We start from the raw sequence: 17294 nt of genomic DNA, 5'->3' as shown, positions 1-17294 counted from the left end.
AATCGGGAAGCTGAGGCAGGAGAATCGCTTGAACCCTGGAGGCAGAGGTTGCAGTAAGCTCAGATTGTGCCAGTGTACTGCAGCCTGAGCAACAGAGCTAGACTCTGTCTCAAAAAAAAAAAAAAAGGAAAGAAAAAGAAAAACAAAGGCAGGGGGGCTGGTGGTGCAGGGGAACATTTCCAGGTTGACAGCTGCTCTGGCTCAGAACCTTGTAATTATCCATTAGTAGAGCCATCTGGATTACTGCAATAGTTCTCTAATAGGCCTTCTTTCTTTTCCTTGTCCCTCGAAATCTATAATATAGTCTCCCATCAGAGTGTACCTTTTAAAAGTGAGTCAGGTCATATCACTTGTCTGCTCCAATCCCTCCAGTGGGTTTTTAGTGATGCCTTTCTTGTACCACCCTATTAAAAACCTCCATCCCTGCTCCTGCCCTTATTTGTTATCCTTTTTCTGCTTTATTATCTCCATAGCACTTACCACCTACGTATCATAACACATATTTGACTTGTTTTTTATCTGCTCCCATTGGAAGGCAGGCATCTTTGTTCCCTGCTGTTATCTCAGATTCTACAATGGTGCTTGGCACATAGAAAACACTCAGTATCAGCAGCGTAAGAGAGGGAAAAATGAAAAAGGAAAAGCACTCAATATATTTTTTTGAATAAATGAATTAGTGTGTTTGTTATGGCAATTTATGATAATCAAGGGTTTGGGTACTCATCACTGCTAACAGTTAATTGAGCATTGTCTCAATTAATTGAGTTAATGTCTAAGCTTTCTGCATGTTTCATTTAATACCCACAACCACCTGTGATGTAGTTCCTTATTTTTTCCATTTTACCGAGTAGAAAACTGAGGACTAGAAGCCGATTCCCACAGCACGTTTCAGTTGAGTTGGATTTTGTTTCCCTGGGCCTGCCTCTTCATAAAGGGACTGGACTAAGAATACTCTTGACCAGCCCGTAAGAACTTGGCACTCGTCTCAGTAATCTGAGATAGTAGGGTTTGGCGTCCATAGCAACCATGGCGACAGGACGCGCTCAAGCGAGAACCAAAAAGCGAGAACAGGTACAAGGCCAAACCTTCTACATTCACAGACACCTACCAAATCCCGAGCATGGAACACCAAATTAGAACGCTGACTAGTGCCTGGTAATGTAGAAAATACCCAAGTTAAAACGGTAACAGAGTGACACAGCAGCCATTGAAGATGCTCCACTTAAGGCACCGACAGGCGTCACGTGACGGGTGGGGAACGCCCACCGCCCGGGCCTAGCGCAGCTTCCTCCGCCCACCACGGAAGTGGGGCGGGGATACTAACGCGGCGGACCCGGGTGGACGGAAGTGGCTGTTGGAGGCTTTAAGGTAGCTTTAAATTCGTGCTGTCCTGGGAGTTCGCCCCTTTCGCCTGGAGTCGGGCTTTGCGGCGCCGAATGGCTCTGGACGTGAAGTCTCGGGCAAAGCGTTATGAGAAGCTGGACTTCCTTGGAGAGGGACAGGTGAGGCTCTCTGGAGGGACGGGGAAGGCCCCGAGTGGACAGCCTCGCGCCGCCTCCACCTTTGCCGGTTTTCCCGTGGAGGCCAGAGGTCTGGCTTGGCTGCTCATTCTCTTTGGGGGAAACCTCCCAGACGCACTTGCTGCCCCTTCTTTACATCCTGGGGGTGAATCCCTGAGCGGCCTCTCCTTGCTGAAGAGTAGCCTGGAGCTGGACGGAGACTGACCCGCCACGTTTCCAGCCGCCGCGAGTCCGCTAAGGAACTCTGGGCTCTCTGCTTCGCGAAATGTAAAAATGCAAAAAGGCAAACACAGAAACTCCCATAAACTTACGTTATTCCTATTTTTCTTTCTAGTTTGCCACGGTTTACAAGGCCAGAGATAAGAATACCAACCAAATTGTCGCCATTAAGAAAGTGAGTTACCTTTTTATGTCGTGTTTCTTCAAGTCTCCTTGAAGATGTCTGTATTATGAATTGACTGATAGCCATTTTATTAGTCTTGACCATACTCTGATAATGAGTTACTCATGTCATGTTCAGAGACAAAATAATTAGTACTTTGTGTTCCCAAACGGAACTCTAGGGTTGAACCCGTTTTAATTTCTGTTGAAATGAAGAAGCTGTATGTTATTTTCACTGTATAAACTCATGTTGGGGGTAAGTATGCCATCTTTTCGGTCTTCAGAACTATTTGATACCGTGATCTTTCCAGGTCACTGTTTCTGCCACATCTGCATCCACTCAGTGTGTCGTATCTGTATTTTCTGTGTACAGATTTACCATGAAAGATTTTCGCTAGCATTAACAACATTGATGTGAAGTCTAAAATGAGTTCAGTAGCTTCTTATATTCATTCAAAAGACTTGGGTCGGCCAGCGGCGGTGGCTCACGCCTGAAATCCCAGCACTTTGGAAGGCCGAGGTGGGCGGATCACTTGAGGTCAAGAGATGGAGACCATCCTGGCCAACATGGTGAAACCCTGTCTCCACTAAAAATACCAAAATTAGCTGGGCGTGGTGGCGCGCGCCTGTAGTCCCAGCTACTCGGGAGGCTGAGGCAGGAGAATCGCTTGAAGCTGGGAGGTGGAGGTTGCATTGTGCCGAGATGGCGCCACTGTGCTCCAGCCTCGTGAGGGAGCGAGACTCCATCTTAAAAAATTAAAAAAAAAAAAGAAAGAAAGACTTGGGTCATAATTACGTAACTCACGTTCACCTACATTGTTTCATTTAACCTTCAAAACAATCTGTAAAGTGGTTAAAAGTAATCCTATTTTATACTTGAGGTACCTGAGGCTGAGAGATTAGGTGATTTGTCAAGATCACACAGCTAGTAATTGCCGAAGCTAGGATTTAAATCCAGGTGTCCTGATGTTGCTTTTGTTACCGTTGCTACTTTGAATCTGCTTCTCCTCCTTCAAAAACCCTAACTCCTTGGAAGTCATTCATATTTAACATTAATTCCCCCCTTTTTTGGTCATCTTCCAGCCTCCAGGCACTCTCTTGCATTCATTTAAAACCTGACTGACTCTTCTTCTCAATTATTCTTGCCATTATTACTGTTGTTGTTGTTATTTTTGAGACGGAGTTTCGCTCTTGTCGCCCAGGCTGGAGTGCAACGGTGCGATCTCAGCTCACTGCAACCTCTGCCTCCCGGGTTCAAGCGCTTCCCTGTGCAGCCTCTCGAGTAGCTGGGACTACAGGCACCTGCCACTATGCCCGGCTAATTTATATATTTTTAGTAGAGACAGGGTTTCGCCATGTCGGCCAGGCTGATCTCTAACTCCTGACCTCAGTTGATCCACCCACCTCGGCCTCCCAAAGTGCTGGGATTACAGGTGTGAGCCACCGTGCCTGGCCATTTTTTTTTTTCCACTTTTTTACTTTTGTCATGTCCTACTTTATGTTTTATGATCCACCACTACAGCCTCTCCCTTGTGAAACCCTTAATTCAGAAGAATCTTTCCTCCTCTTTCTTTTGTGGGGGCGGGGGGAGGGCTCTCTCTGTCGCCCAGGTGGAAGTGTTGGAGTTCAGTGGCACAGCCATAGCTCACTGCAGCCACGAACTCGTAGACTAAAGTAACCCTCCCACCCCAGGCTTCAAGGTAGCTGGAACTAAGGACACATGTCACCAAGCCTGGCTTAGTCATCTTTTTAATTCTGTCTCTGGTTCACTATATCATAGCCACACTGACTTTTCTGTCCCTGTACAAATTAAATTCATTCCAGTCCCAGAATCACAGGGTCATTGCATTTGGTCTGGCTTCTTGGTTGGTATATTTTCCCTCTAGAACATGGCATGGCTGATTCCTTATCCAGGTTTCACTCAAATGTCTCCTCCATAGAGGCCTTCTTTGTTCATTCCAGCTAAAACAGATATGCCTCCCTCCTTCCCTATGCTTTGCTATAGTTCTGTCATCGATGTGGCATTTGTCGAAATTTGAAATCCTCCTATCTATGAGTTTATTGTCTGTTTAATTCCATTCACACTGTACCTAGGGCTATGGCTAGTGCATTTGTAGACACTGTTAAAAATGTATTGGCCTTTCGGCTGGGCGCGGTGGCTCATGTTTGTAATACCAGCACTTTGGGAGCTCAAGGCAGGCAGACCACCTGAGGTCAGGAGTTCGAGACCAGCCTGGTCAACATGGTGAAACCCCTGTCTCTACTAAAATACAAAAATTAGCCAGGCATGGTACCCCTGCTAGTCTCCTGGCCTCAAGTGATTGTGCTGCCTAGGCCTCCCTAATTGCTGAGATTACACCTGTGAGTCACTATACCTGGCCTATTTCTTGAGGTGTTTCTTTCCCCCAGTTTTAGACGTTGTATATACTTTCTACTATGAACATTGAGGATTTGGTGTTGTAGACCTTATTCCAACACTCATAATTTCTACTCCCATTCATTTGCTAGCATGTGTTTAATTTTATAAAAAGGGAAGGAATCATTAAATAAGCTACTCTGTACTCATTCACCTGTTGCGTCCTGGACTTTAGAAATACTGATTATCTCACCCTTTTAAAAAGATTATGTGGAATTTGTTTCCTAATTTATTTAACCAATCCCCTATTGATGGCCTTTGGGGTTATATCTCATTTTTCAGTGTGTGTCTCAAATCTATGTATCTCAAAACAATATGTAGTATTGCATACTTTTTTTTTCCTTTTTCTTTTTTATTTTTGAGACAGCAACTTGCTGTGTGTTTCCCTGGCGGGAGTGTAGTGGCACAATCATAACTCACTGAAGCCTTGACCTCCTGGTCTCAAGCATTCTGTCTGCCTCAGCTTCCCAACCAGCTAGGAGTACAGGTGCATGCCACCATGCCCCACTAAATTTTTCCTTTTTTTGTAAAGACAGGGTCTCACTAAGCTGACTAGGCTGGTCTTCAACTCCTGGGCTCAAGTGATCCTTCCACCTTAGTCTCCCAGAGTGCTGAGATTACAGGTGTGAGCCACTGTACTCAGCCAGTATTGCATACTTTAAGCTATATATGTATATTTGGTATATTCTTCTGCACTTTGTTATTTATTTTTATTTTTATTTATTTAGTTTTTGAGATGGGGTCCTGCTCTGTCACACAGGCTGGAATGCAGTAGCGTGATCTTGGCTCCCTGCAACCTCCACCTCCCAGGCTCAAGCAGATCTCCTGCCACAGCCTCTCAACTGCTGACCTCAGGTGATCCGCCCACCTTGGCCTCCCAAAGTTCTGGGATTACAGGCGTGAGCCACCACACCCAGCCTGCAACTTGTTATTCTGAGTCAACATTATTTCCGAAATCCTCTGTATCATATGATACATGTAGACCAATTGATTCATACTCATTGAGTATTAGTTTCCATTATATGTCTACACTGAAATTTTCTATCCAAACTCCCGTTGATAAACATTTAGGCTGCTTTTTAATGTTTTCCTCTAATACATTCCTTCTCTGGGTAGTCATCTGTGAGTCATCTTGTATGCAGGTTTGAGTTTCTCTAGAGAATGTATCTGTAATTGAAACAAATTATGAATTGTTGCTTCAGAGTATCACAACCATCATCTTCACCAGATATGGTCAAATTGTTCTCCAGAATGATTGGACCAGTTCACTGTCCCACCACATTCTCAACATCATTTGCATTGTCAGACTTTAAAACATTTGTCAATTACATAGATTGAAAATGATATGTACTTATGTTCCAATTAACATTTTTCTGATTACTGGTAAAGTTCATCATCTTTTCTTACACTTACTGGCTTCTTAGATTTTCTCCTGTTTTTCTGTTGGATTACTTACTTTTTTTTGTCCTATTGATTTATTGGACTTATTCTTATTCATACTTTTTGGTTTTTTTTTTAATAAAGACAAGGTTTCACTTTGTTATCCAGGCTTTTGTCAAACTCCTGGCCTTAACCAATCCTCCAGCATCAGCCTCCCAAAGAACTGGGATTACAGGTGTGAGCCACAGCAAGCAGCCAGAATTCTTTATATATCATCTCCCAGTCTTTGGCAAGACTTTTAGTTTATTTATGGTATCTTTGAGGTACTGAAAGTTAAAATTTTAATATGATTGAATTTGTTAATTTTTTTCAAACCTTCAAAGGCTTCCTTTTTATGTGCTTTCCTGTTTCTGGATTACAAAGAATTTTCCTGTATTTTCTTCTAAAATTTTTAAAATATTGATTTTAATACTTAGATCTTTATTTCACCAACAAGTTTTTTCTTTGTTGTATGATATGAGGATCCAGTATTTTTTCTCTTTTTTTTTTTTTTTTTTTTTTCCAGTAGAGACAGGGTCTTTCTGTGTTGGCCAGGCTGGTCTTGAATTCCTGGCCTCAAGCCATCCTCCTGCCTCAGCCTCCCAAAGTGCTTGGATTACAGGCATGAGCCACTGTGCCTGGCTAAGATTGAGTATTTTTTCTCCAGTTGTCCCAGTACTATTAATAGTCTGTCATTTTCCCAATGAGTTGTAACACCAAATTCCCCATACCCTTGCCATACCAAGTTCCAGTGTCGAAACTTGGGTCCAATTTCTGGGCACACTATTCTGTTCCAGTGGTGGGTTTATTTTTTGTTTTGCTTTGTTTTTCCCACTGCTGCTGAAATACTACAGTGTCTTTAAAAAGTCTTGAAATCTGTTAACTCCCATACACCTCGTTTTTCTTCTTCAGAATTGTTTTGGCTACTCTATGAGACAATTGGGAAATCTGAATCAGGAAAATTTGAATAGGAACTAGATATTAGATGCTACTGTAGCATTATTGTTAATTTTGTTAGATGTGAAAATGGCATAGTTATGTAAGAATGTCCGTATTTTAGAGATGCTTACCTAAGTATATTGGAGTGAAATGACATGAAGTCTGGGGTTTTAAAATACTTTAGCCAACAAAAAGGAGAGGTTGGATGAATGAAGTAAGTGTGGCAAAATATTGGTCACTGTTGAATCTGGGTAATGGAGTAGAGGGTTTTATGAAATTACTCTATTTTTTATTATGTGTGGAAAATGTAAGAATTTTAAAATCAACTGTTCTTAGCTCCTTCCTTTTCTTTCCTTTTTTTTTTTTTGTTTGAGACGGAGTCGCCCTCTGTTGCCAGGCTGGAGTGCAATGGTGCAATCTTGGCTCTCTGCAACCTCTGCCTCCCAGGTTCAAGCAATTCTCCTGCCTTAGCCTTCCAAGTAGCTGGGATTACAGACATGTGCCACCATGCCCAGCTAATTTTTTGTATTTTTAGTAGAGACAGGGTTTCACCATGTTGGCCAGGATGGTCTGTATCTCCTGACCCCAAGTGATCTGCCCGCCTTGGCCTCCCAGAGTGCTTGGATTACAGATGTGAGCCACAGTGCCTGGCCTCTTTTTTATTTTTGAGTAGTACTCCTTGTGTGCATGTACCACATTTTCTTTATTCATTCATTTGTTTGACAGACGCATAGATTGCCTCTAAATCTTGGCTATTGTGAATAGTGCTGCAATAAACATGGGAGTTAAGATATCTCTTGGACATACTGAATCCGTTGGCATATATACATAGTAATGGAATTGCTGGATCATATGATAGCTCTATTTTTAGTTTTTTGAAGAACATCTAAACTGTCCTCCGTAGCAGTTACACTAATTTACATTCCCACCAACAGTGTACCTAGGGTTCCCTTTTCTCCACATCCTCACCAGGATTCATCCTTATCTTTTGGATAAAAGCCATTTAAACTTAGGTGAGATGATCTCTCATTATAGGTTTTGTTGTTTTTGTTTTTGAGACAGTCTCACTCTGTCACCCAGGCTGGAGTTCAGTGGCACAATCTCGGCTTACTGCAACCTCCGCCTCCCGGGTTCAAGCAATTCTCCTGCCTCAGCCTCCTGAGTAGCTGGGGTTACAGGTGCGCACCACACCACCGCACCCAGCTAATTTTTGTGTTTTTAGTGGAGACGTGGTTTCACCACGTTGGCCAGGCTGGTCTCGAACTCCTGACCACGTGATCCACCCGCCTCAGCCTCCCAAAGTGCCGGGATTACAGACATGAGCCAGCGGCCCCAGCCCTCATTGTAGTTTTCATTTGCGTTTTTCTGATGCTCAGTGATGTTGACCACCTTTTCATATGCTGTTTGCCATCTGTATGTCTTCTTTTGAGAAATATCTATTCAGATCTTTTGCCCATTTTTAAATTGGATTATCAGATTTTTTTCATATAGAGTTGTTTGAGCTCCTTATATATTCTGGATATTAATCCCTTATCAGATGGATAGTTTGCAAATATTTTCTGTCATTCTGTGGGTTTTCTCTTCACTGTGTTGTTTCCTTTTTTCTGCAGAAGCATCTTAACTTGATGTGATCCCATTTGTCCACTTTTGCATTGGTTGCCTGTGCTTGTGGGGTATTACTCAAGAACTCTGTCCAGTTCAATGTCCTGGAGAGGCTTTCCAATGTTTTCTTTTAGTAATTTCATAGTTTGAAGTCTTCAATTTAAGTCTTTAATCCATTTTGATTTGATTTTTGTATATGATGATTGATACGGGTCTAGTTTCATTCTTCTGCATATGGATATCCAGTTTTCCCAGCACCACTTATTTATTTTGTTTGCAGCAAAGAAAGAGTTTAATTGTCACAGTGCCAACCAAGTGAGGAAGACAGTAGATAATTCTCAAATCTGCCTCCCTGAGAATTCGGAGGCGAGGGTTTTTCAAGGGTAGTTTGGGTAGGCAGTGGGCTAGGGAATGGGGAATGCTGATTGGTTGGGTCTTGGATAAAATCGTAGGGAGTTGCCCTGTCTTCTTGCGCTGACTCAGTTCCTGAGTAGGGGTCACAGAACCGGTTGAGTCAGTTTCTTCATACGGGCTCCTGGTCCAAGTGGCACCAATTGGTCCATCAAAATGCAAGGTCTGAAAGATACCCCAACTACCAGTTTTATGTTTTACGGTAGTGATGTTATCTATAGGAGCAATTGTGGAGGTTACAAAATTCTTGTTACCTTTGGCTACATAACTCCTAAACAATAATTTTAACCTTGTGTAATTTTACAAAGATGCTTTTAGTCTCTGAGCAAGGAGTGGGTTAATTTTGGGAAAGGACTGTTATCTTTGTTTCACAGTTAAACTCTACCCTGAATTTCTCCCATAGTTAGCATTGCCAACACTCAGGAATGAGCAAAAAGCTTGTGAGGTTAAAAGCAAAGATAGGGCCAGGCGCAGTGGCTCACGTCTGTAATCCCAGCACTTTGGGAGGCTGAGGCAGGTGGATCACCTGAGGTCGGGAGTTCCAGACCAGCTTGACCAACATGGAGAAACCCGATCTCTACTAAAAATACAAAATTAGCGTGGCATGGTGGCACATGCCTGTAATTCCAGCTACTCGGGAGGCTGAGGCAGGAGAATTGCTTGAACCCAGGAGGCGGAGGTTGCGGTAAGCTGAGCTTGCACCTTTGCACTCCAGCCTGGGCAACAAGAGCAAAAACTCTGTCTCAAAAAAAAAAAAAAAAAAAGCAAAGACAGAGTCACCTATGTCAGGTTTTGCTCACTGTTGTAATTTTTGCAAAGGTGGTTTCAAAAATATGCCTCTTTGGCATGTTGATTATTGTGAGCTGGTTATCCTGAGAAACTGCAGATACAGGAGTAGATCTGAAAAGCTGCCCTTTTTTAAGGGAATTGTACGTTTATAAAGGAGTATCTCTTTGACAGGGCATCTCCTCTGCACCAGGAAGAGAAGAAAGACTAAATCTCTAGAGACTATTAATGCAGAAGGCATCAACTTAAATCTGTACAGCAAACCTAACCTCTGCTTAAGGCACAGCACCATTTATTGAAGAAAATGTCTTTGCCTCATTGTATGTTGTTGGCACCATTGTTGAAAATGAGTTTGCTGTAGATGTATGGATTTTTTTCTGGGTTCTCTATTCTGTTCCACTGGTCTGTGTGTGTGTTTTTATGCCAATATCATGCTGTTTTGGTTATTATAGCTTTGTTGTATGAAGTCGGGTAATGCGATTCCTCCCTTTTGTTCTTTTTTCTTAGGATAACTTTGGCTATTCTGGGTCTTTGTCGTTCTACACAAATTTTAGGATTGTTTTTCCTATTTCCATGAGGAATGTCATTGGTATATTGATAGACATTACATTGAATCTGTAGATTGCTTTAGGTTGTATGGGCATTTTAACAATATTGATTCTTCCAATCCATGAATATGAATTATCTCTCCATTTTTTTGGTGTGTTGTCTTCAGTGTCTTTCACCAATGATGGTTTTTTGTTTTGTTTTGTTTTGTTTTCCCGCGACAGAGTCTCACACTGTTGCCTAGGCTATAGTGCAATGGTGTGATCTCAGCTCACTGCAACCTCCGCCCCCCGGGTTCACGCCATTCTCCTGCTTCAGCCTCCTGAGTAGATGGGATTACAGGCACCCTCTACCACACCCAGCTAATTTTTTGTATTTTTAGTAGAGACAGGGTTTCACTATGTTGGCCAGACTAGTTTCAAACTCCTGACCTCATGATCCACCCGCTTTGGCCTCCCAAAGTGCTGGGATTACAGGTGAGAGCCACCGCACCTGGCCAATAGTTTTTATTTTAGAGAACTTTCACTTAATTTGGTTAATTCCTAGATATTTAATTTTATTTGTAGCTGTTGTGAAGGGGATTACTTTCTTGATTTCTTTTTCAGATTGTTCACTGTGGGCATATAGCAGGGTTATTGATTTTTGTGTGTTGATTTTTGTATGCTGCAACTTTTGTGAATTATCAGTTCTAGTCATTTTTTGGTGGAGTCTTTAGGTTTTCCCAAATATAAGATCATATCGTCTGCAAACAAGAAGAATTTGACTTCTTCCTTTCCAATTTGAATGCCCATTATTTCTTTCTCTTGTCTGCTTGCTCTAGCTAGGACTTCCAGTGCTATATTGAATAACAGTGGTGAAAGTGGGCATCCTTGGTGTGCTTCAGCTCTTAAAGGAAATCAGTTTTCCCCCATTCAGTATACTGGCTGTGGGTCTGTAGTATACGGCTTTTATTATGTTGAGGTATGTTCTTTCTATACCCAGTTTTTTAAGAGTTTTTATCATGAAGTGATGTTGGATTTTATCAAATGCTTTTTCAGCATCAGTTGAAATGATTATATAGTTTCTGTCCTTCATTTGTTGATATGATATATCACTTTGATTGATTAGCATGTGTTGAACCATCCTTGCATCCCCAGGATAAATCCCACTTGGTCATGATGAATGATGTTTTTATGTATTGTTGAATTCAGTTTGCTAGTATTTTTTTGAGGATTTTTACATCAATGTACATCAGGGATATTGGCCTGTAGTTTTCTTATTTTGATGTGTCTTTGTCTGATTTTGGTATCAGGGTAATACTGGCCCCATAGAATGAGTTTGGAAGTATTTACTTCTTTTCTGCTTTTTGGAATAGTTTGAGTAGTATTGGTATTAGCCCCCTCCCCTCCTCCCCCTCCCCTTCCCTTTTCCCTTCCCCTCTCCTTCCCCTCCCCTCCCCTATCCTCTTCTCTTTTTTTTTTGTCTCTCTCTATTGCCCACCCAGACCTGGAGTGCAGTGGTGTGATCTCAGCTCATTGCAACCTCCACCTCCTGGGTTCAAGTGATTCTCCTGCCTCAGCCTCCCAAGTTGCTGGGATTACAGGCATGCACCACCACGCCTGGCTACTTTTTATATTTTTAGTAGAGATGGGGTTTCACCATGTTGCCCAGGCTGGTCTCGAACTCCTGACCTCAAGTGATCTGCCTGCCTCGTCCTCCCAAAGTGCTGGAATAACCACTGTGCCCAGCCTAGCCCTTCTTCAAATGTTCGGTAAAATTTAGCATTGAAGCCATCAGGTCTTGGGCTTTTTGCTGGGAGATTTTTTATTATGGCGTCAATCTTATTACTGTTAATGGCCTGTTTAGGTTTTCAATTTCTTCATGGTTCAATCTTGGTAAGTTGTATGTGTCTAGGAATGTATCTATTTCTTCTAGGTTTTCCAGTTTCTTGGTGTATAGTTACTCATAGTAGCCACTAATGATCCTTTGGATTTCTGCGGTATTGGTTGTAATGCCCCCTTTCTTCACATCTGATTTTATTTATTTGCATCTTCTCTCCTTTTCTTTTAGTCTAAAGGTTGGGTAAGGTTTTTAGTGGTCAGGATTTTTATTGGAACTGGTCATGCAGGCATTTTCTGCCTAGCATGTACCAAAAATCCATACTCAAATCATGGTGGAAGCAAGGCACCTCTTCTTATGGTGGCAGGAGAGATTTTTGTTTTTCCTAGAGCAGGAGTGCAAGTTTGTTTATTTATTTTTTGAGATGGAGTCTCACTCTGACGCTAGGGTGTAGTGCAGTGGCGTGATCTCGGCTCACTGCAAACTCCACCTCCCAGGTTCAAGTGAGTCTCCTGCCTCAGCCTCCTGAGTAGCTGGGATTACAGGCGCACACCACCAGGCCTGGCTAACTTTTGTATTTTTAGTAGAGATGGGGTTTCACCATGTTGGCCAGGATGGTCTCGAACTCCTGACCTCATTATCTCCCTGCCTCGGCCTCCCAAAGTGCTGGGGTTACAGGTGTGAGCCACTGTGCCTACCGGAAGTTTATTAAAAAGCTTTAGAGTAGAAAGAAACAAAAGTGCACTTGGGAGAGATCCAAGTGGGCAACTTGAAGAACATGTGTCCAATTTTGATGGTCTTTTCAAAACACCAACTTGTTATTTTGTTGATCTTTTGTATATTTTTTTTGTTTCAATTTCATTTATTTCTGCTCTGATTTTTATTATTGTCTTCTAACTTTGGGATTGGTTTGCTCTTGCTTTTTTAGTTCTTTGAGATGCATCATTGTTTATTTGAAAGTTTGTTTGTTTTTTTTTTCATGTAGGCAGTTGTAACTATAAACTTTCCTCTGAGTACTGCTTTCCCTGTATCCCAAGGTTTTGGTATGTTGTATTTCCATTATCATTTCTTTCAAGAAATTTTTCAATTTTCTTCTTCATCTATTCATTGACCCACTGGTCATTCAGGAGTGTATTGCTTAATTTTCATGTACTACATAGTTTCTAAAATTCCTCTTGTTATTGATTTCTGGTTTTATCCCAGTGTGGTCAGAAAAGATACTTGAATCAGATTTCGGTTTTTTGCAATGTTTTAAGATTTGTTTTGTGGCCTAACATATGGTCTGTCCTTGAGAATCATTCATTTGCTGAGGAGAAGAATGTTTAATCTGCAACCATTGGATGACATTCTCTATAAATATTTACTAGGTCCATGTGGTCTGTGGTGTGGATTAAGTCCAGTGTGTCTTTGTTGATTTTCTGCATTGATCTGTCCAGTAGTGAAAGTGGGGTGTTGAAGCCTCCAGCTATTATTATATGGGGTTTGCCTCTCTCTTTGATGCTAAAAATATTTTATATATCTGAGTGCCGCATTGTTGGATGCATATATTCAATTTTTATATCCTCTTACTGAATTGACACCTTTATCATTATATAGTGACTTTGTCTCATTTTATAGTTTTTGCTTGAAATGTGTTTTATTTAATATAACTACTCCTGTTCTGTTTTGGTTTCCATTGGCAGTGAATATCTTTTTCCATCTCTTTATTTTCAGTCTGTGTGTGTCTTTATAGTTAAAGTGTTTCTTGTAGGCAACAGATCATTGGGGCTGCTTCTTTTTTTTTTTTTTTTTAATCCATTCAGTCACTCTGTGCCTTTGATTGAAGAGTTTAGCCCATTTATATTCAGTGATATTATTGATAAGTAAGAACTTTTATTCCTACCATTTTGTTATTTGTTTTCTGGTTGTTTTATGGTCTTTTCTTCCTTCTTTCCTTCCTTCCTGTCTTGCTAGTAGTAAAGGTGATTTTCTCTGGTGGCACGTTTTAATTTCTTAATTTTTATTTTTTGTGTATCTATTGTATGTTTTTAGATTCGAGGTTACATCAGGCTTGCAAATAATATAACCCATTATTTTAAACTGATGACAACACTGATTACATAAACCAACAAGCAAAAATAAAACTAATAAAAACTCTACATTTTAACTTTGTCTCCCCACTTTGTTGTACTATGTCTTGAACAATTGTTATTGTTTTTGATTGTTTCATGTTTTTATCTTTCTGCTGGATATGAGTAGTTTACATACCGCAATTACAGTGTTATAATATTATGTGGTTTTCTGTGTACTTACTATTACCAGTGAGTTTTGTACCTTTAGATGATTTAATATTGCTCATTAACATCTTTTTTTTCTGATTGAAGAACTCCCTTTAGCATTTCTTGTAGGACAGGTCTGGTGTTTATGAAATTCCTCAGCTTTTGTTTGTCTGGGAAAGTCTTTTTTTTTTTTTTTTTTTTAATTTCTTATAAATCATTTAAATTGTAATTATTTCCTTTTTTTTAAAATTTATTTATTATTATTATACTTTCAGTTGTAGGGTACATGTGCATAACGTGCAGGTTTGTTACATATGTATACTTGTGCCTTGTTGGTGTGCTGCACCCATCAACTCGTCATTTACATCAGGTATAACTCCCAATGCAATCCCTCCCCCTCCCCCCTCCCCCCTCCCCATGATAGGCCCCGGTGTGTGATGTTCCCCGTCCTGAGTCCAAGTGATCTCATTGTTCAGTTCCCACCTATGAGTGAGAACATGCGGTGTTTGGTTTTCTGTTCTTGTGATAGTTTGCTAAGAATGATGGTTTCCAGCTGCATCCATGTCCCTACAAAGGACACAAACTCATCGTTTTTTATGGCTGCATAGTATTCCATGGTGTATATGTGCCACATTTTCTTAATCCAATCTGTCACTGATGGACATTTCGGTTGATTCCAAGTCTTTGCTATTGTGAATAGTGCCGCAATAAACATACGTGTGCATGTGTCTTTATAGCAGCATAATTTATTTATTTTTATTTTTATTTATTTATTTTTTGTTTTGTTTTTTTTTGTTTTGAGACAGAGTCTCGCTCTGTCACCCAGGCTGGAGTGCAGTGACCGGATCTCAGCTCACTGCAAGCTCCGCCTCCCGGGTTCACGCCATTCTCCTGCCTCAGCCTCCCGAGTAGCTGGGACTACAGGCGCCCGCCACCTCGCCCGGCTAGTTTTTTGTATTTTTTTAGTAGAGACGGGGTTTCACTGTGTTAGCCAGGATGGTCTCGATCTCCTGACCTCGTGATCCGCCCGTCTCGGCCTCCCAAAGTGCTGGGATTACAGGCTTGAGCCACCGCGCCCGGCCAGCAGCATAATTTATAATCCTTTGGGTATATACCCAGTAATGGGATGGCTGGGTCATATGGTACATCTAGTTCTAGATCCTTGAGGAATCGCCATACTGTTTTCCATAATGGTTGAACTAGTTTACAATCCCACCAACAGTGTAAAAGTGTTCCTATTTCTCCACATCCTCTCCAGCACCTGTTGTTTCCTGACTTTTTAATGATCGCCATTCTAACTGGTGTGAGATGGTATCTCATGGTGGTTTTGATTTGCATTTCTCTGATGGCCAGTGATGATGAGCAATTTTTCATGTGTCTGTTGGCTGTATGAATGTCTTCTTTTGAGAAATGTCTGTTCATATCCTTTGCCCACTTTTTGATGGGGTTGTTTGTTTTTTTCTTGTAAATTTGTTTGAGTTCTTTGTAGGTTCTGGATATTAGCCCTTTGTCAGATGAGTAGATTGCAAAAATTTTCTCCCATTCTGTAGGTTGCCTGTTCACTCTGATGGTAGTTTCTTTTGCTGTGCAGAAGCTCTTTAGTTTAATGAGATCCCATTTGTCAATTTTGGCTTTTGCTGCTGTTGCTTTTGGTGTTTTAGACATGAAGTCTTTGCCCATGCCTATGTCCTGAATGGTACTACCTAGGTTTTCCTCTAGGATTTTTATGATATTAGGTCTAACATTTAAATCTCTAATCCATCTTGAAAGTCTTTATTTCTCCTTCCTGTTTGAAGGATATTTTTGCTGAATATGCTATTCTAGGTTGAAAGTTACTTTCTTTCAGCACTTCAAATATATTCTGACACTCTCTCCTATCCTGTAAAGTTTCTACTGAAAAGTCCGCTGCCAGACATATTGGGGGCTCCATTATATGTTATTTGTTTCTTTTCTCTTCTTGCTGCTTTTAGGATTCTTTCTTTTTCTTTTTTTTTGAGACGGAGTTTCGCTCTTGTTGCCCAGGCTGGAGTGCAATGGTGCGATCTTGGCTCACCACAACCTCCTCCTCCCGGGTTCAAGCGATTGTCCTGCCTCAGCCTTCCCGAGTAGCTGGGATTACAGGCATGTGCCACCATGCCCGGCTAATTTTGTATTTTTGGTAGAGACAGGGTTTCTCCATGTTGGTCAGGCTGGTCTCGACTTCTTGACCTCAGGTGACCCACCCTCCTCAGCCTCCCAAAGTGCTCAATTACAGGCGTGAGCCACAGTGCCTGGCCTAGGATCCTTTCTTATTCCTTGACTTTGAGAGTTTGATTATTAAATGTGTTGAGGTAATCTTCTTTGGGTTAAACCTGCTTGGTATTCTGCAACTTTTTTTTTTTTTTTGGAGATGGAGTCTCATTTTTCTTGCCCAGGCTGGAATGCAGTGGCACAGTCTTGGCTCACTGCAACCTCTGTCTCCCAGGTTCAGGCAATTCTCCTGCCTTAGCCTCCTGAGTAGCTGGGATTACTGGCGTGAGCCACCATCCCGAGCCCTATGTTCCATAACTTTCTTGTACTTGAATATTGGTAGCTATTTCTGCGTCTCGGAAGTTTCCTGTTATCCCTTTGAATTAACTTTCTACCTTGCCTCTCCTCTCTACCTCCTTTTTAAGGCCAAAAACGCTTAGATTTGCCCTTTTGAGCCTGTCTTCTAGATCTTGTAGGCATGCCTCATTTCTTTTTTTTTTTTTTTTCTTTTGTCTCCTCTGTTTTTAAATATCCTGTTTTCAAGCTCATTAATTCTGCCTTCTGCTTTATCAGTTCTGCTATTAAAAGGCTGATGCGGCTGGACACAGTAGCTCATGCATGTAATCCCAGCACTTTGGGAGGCCGAGGTGGGTGGATCACTTGAGCTCAGGAGTCTGAGACCAGCTGGGCGACATCATGAAACCCCATCTCTACAGAATATAGAAAAATTAGCTTGACATGGTGGTTTGTGCCTGTGGTCCCAGCTTCTTGGGGGGTCTGAGGGGAGAGGATGGCTTTAGCCTGGGAGACGGAGGTTGCAGTGAGCCGAGATTGCACCACTGCACTCCAGCTTGGGTGACAGAGTGACAGAACAAGACTGTGTTTCAAAAAAGGAAAAAAAAAGGGTTGGGCATGGTGGCTGACACCAGTAATTCCAGCACTTTGGGAGGCTGAGGCGGGTGGATCACT

At 41.6% G+C, this 17294-nt stretch overlaps 1 protein-coding gene across 2 annotated transcripts in view; it reads left to right on the top strand.

Annotated features, from left to right (window-relative positions):
* Window positions 1-235: 235 nt before the first annotated feature.
* The window catches only part of CDK7 (cyclin dependent kinase 7), a 48805-nt gene continuing 31746 nt past the window's right edge, over window positions 236-17294 (top strand). For both annotated transcript variants that reach the window (XM_050793586.1, XM_050793585.1), the window contains exons 1-2: window positions 236-1502; window positions 1855-1914. In XM_050793586.1, the coding sequence (XP_050649543.1) occupies window positions 1471-1502; window positions 1855-1914 (92 nt within the window). In that variant the 5' untranslated portion in view covers window positions 236-1470. The remainder of the gene's footprint in view (window positions 1503-1854; window positions 1915-17294) is intronic.

Source organism: Macaca thibetana, chromosome 6 (genome assembly GCF_024542745.1).
Source record: "Macaca thibetana thibetana isolate TM-01 chromosome 6, ASM2454274v1, whole genome shotgun sequence".
NCBI classification, from domain to species: Eukaryota; Metazoa; Chordata; class Mammalia; order Primates; family Cercopithecidae; genus Macaca; species Macaca thibetana.
The sequence above is the reverse complement of the archived record's forward strand: the minus strand, read 5'-3'. Positions and strand labels throughout refer to the sequence as shown.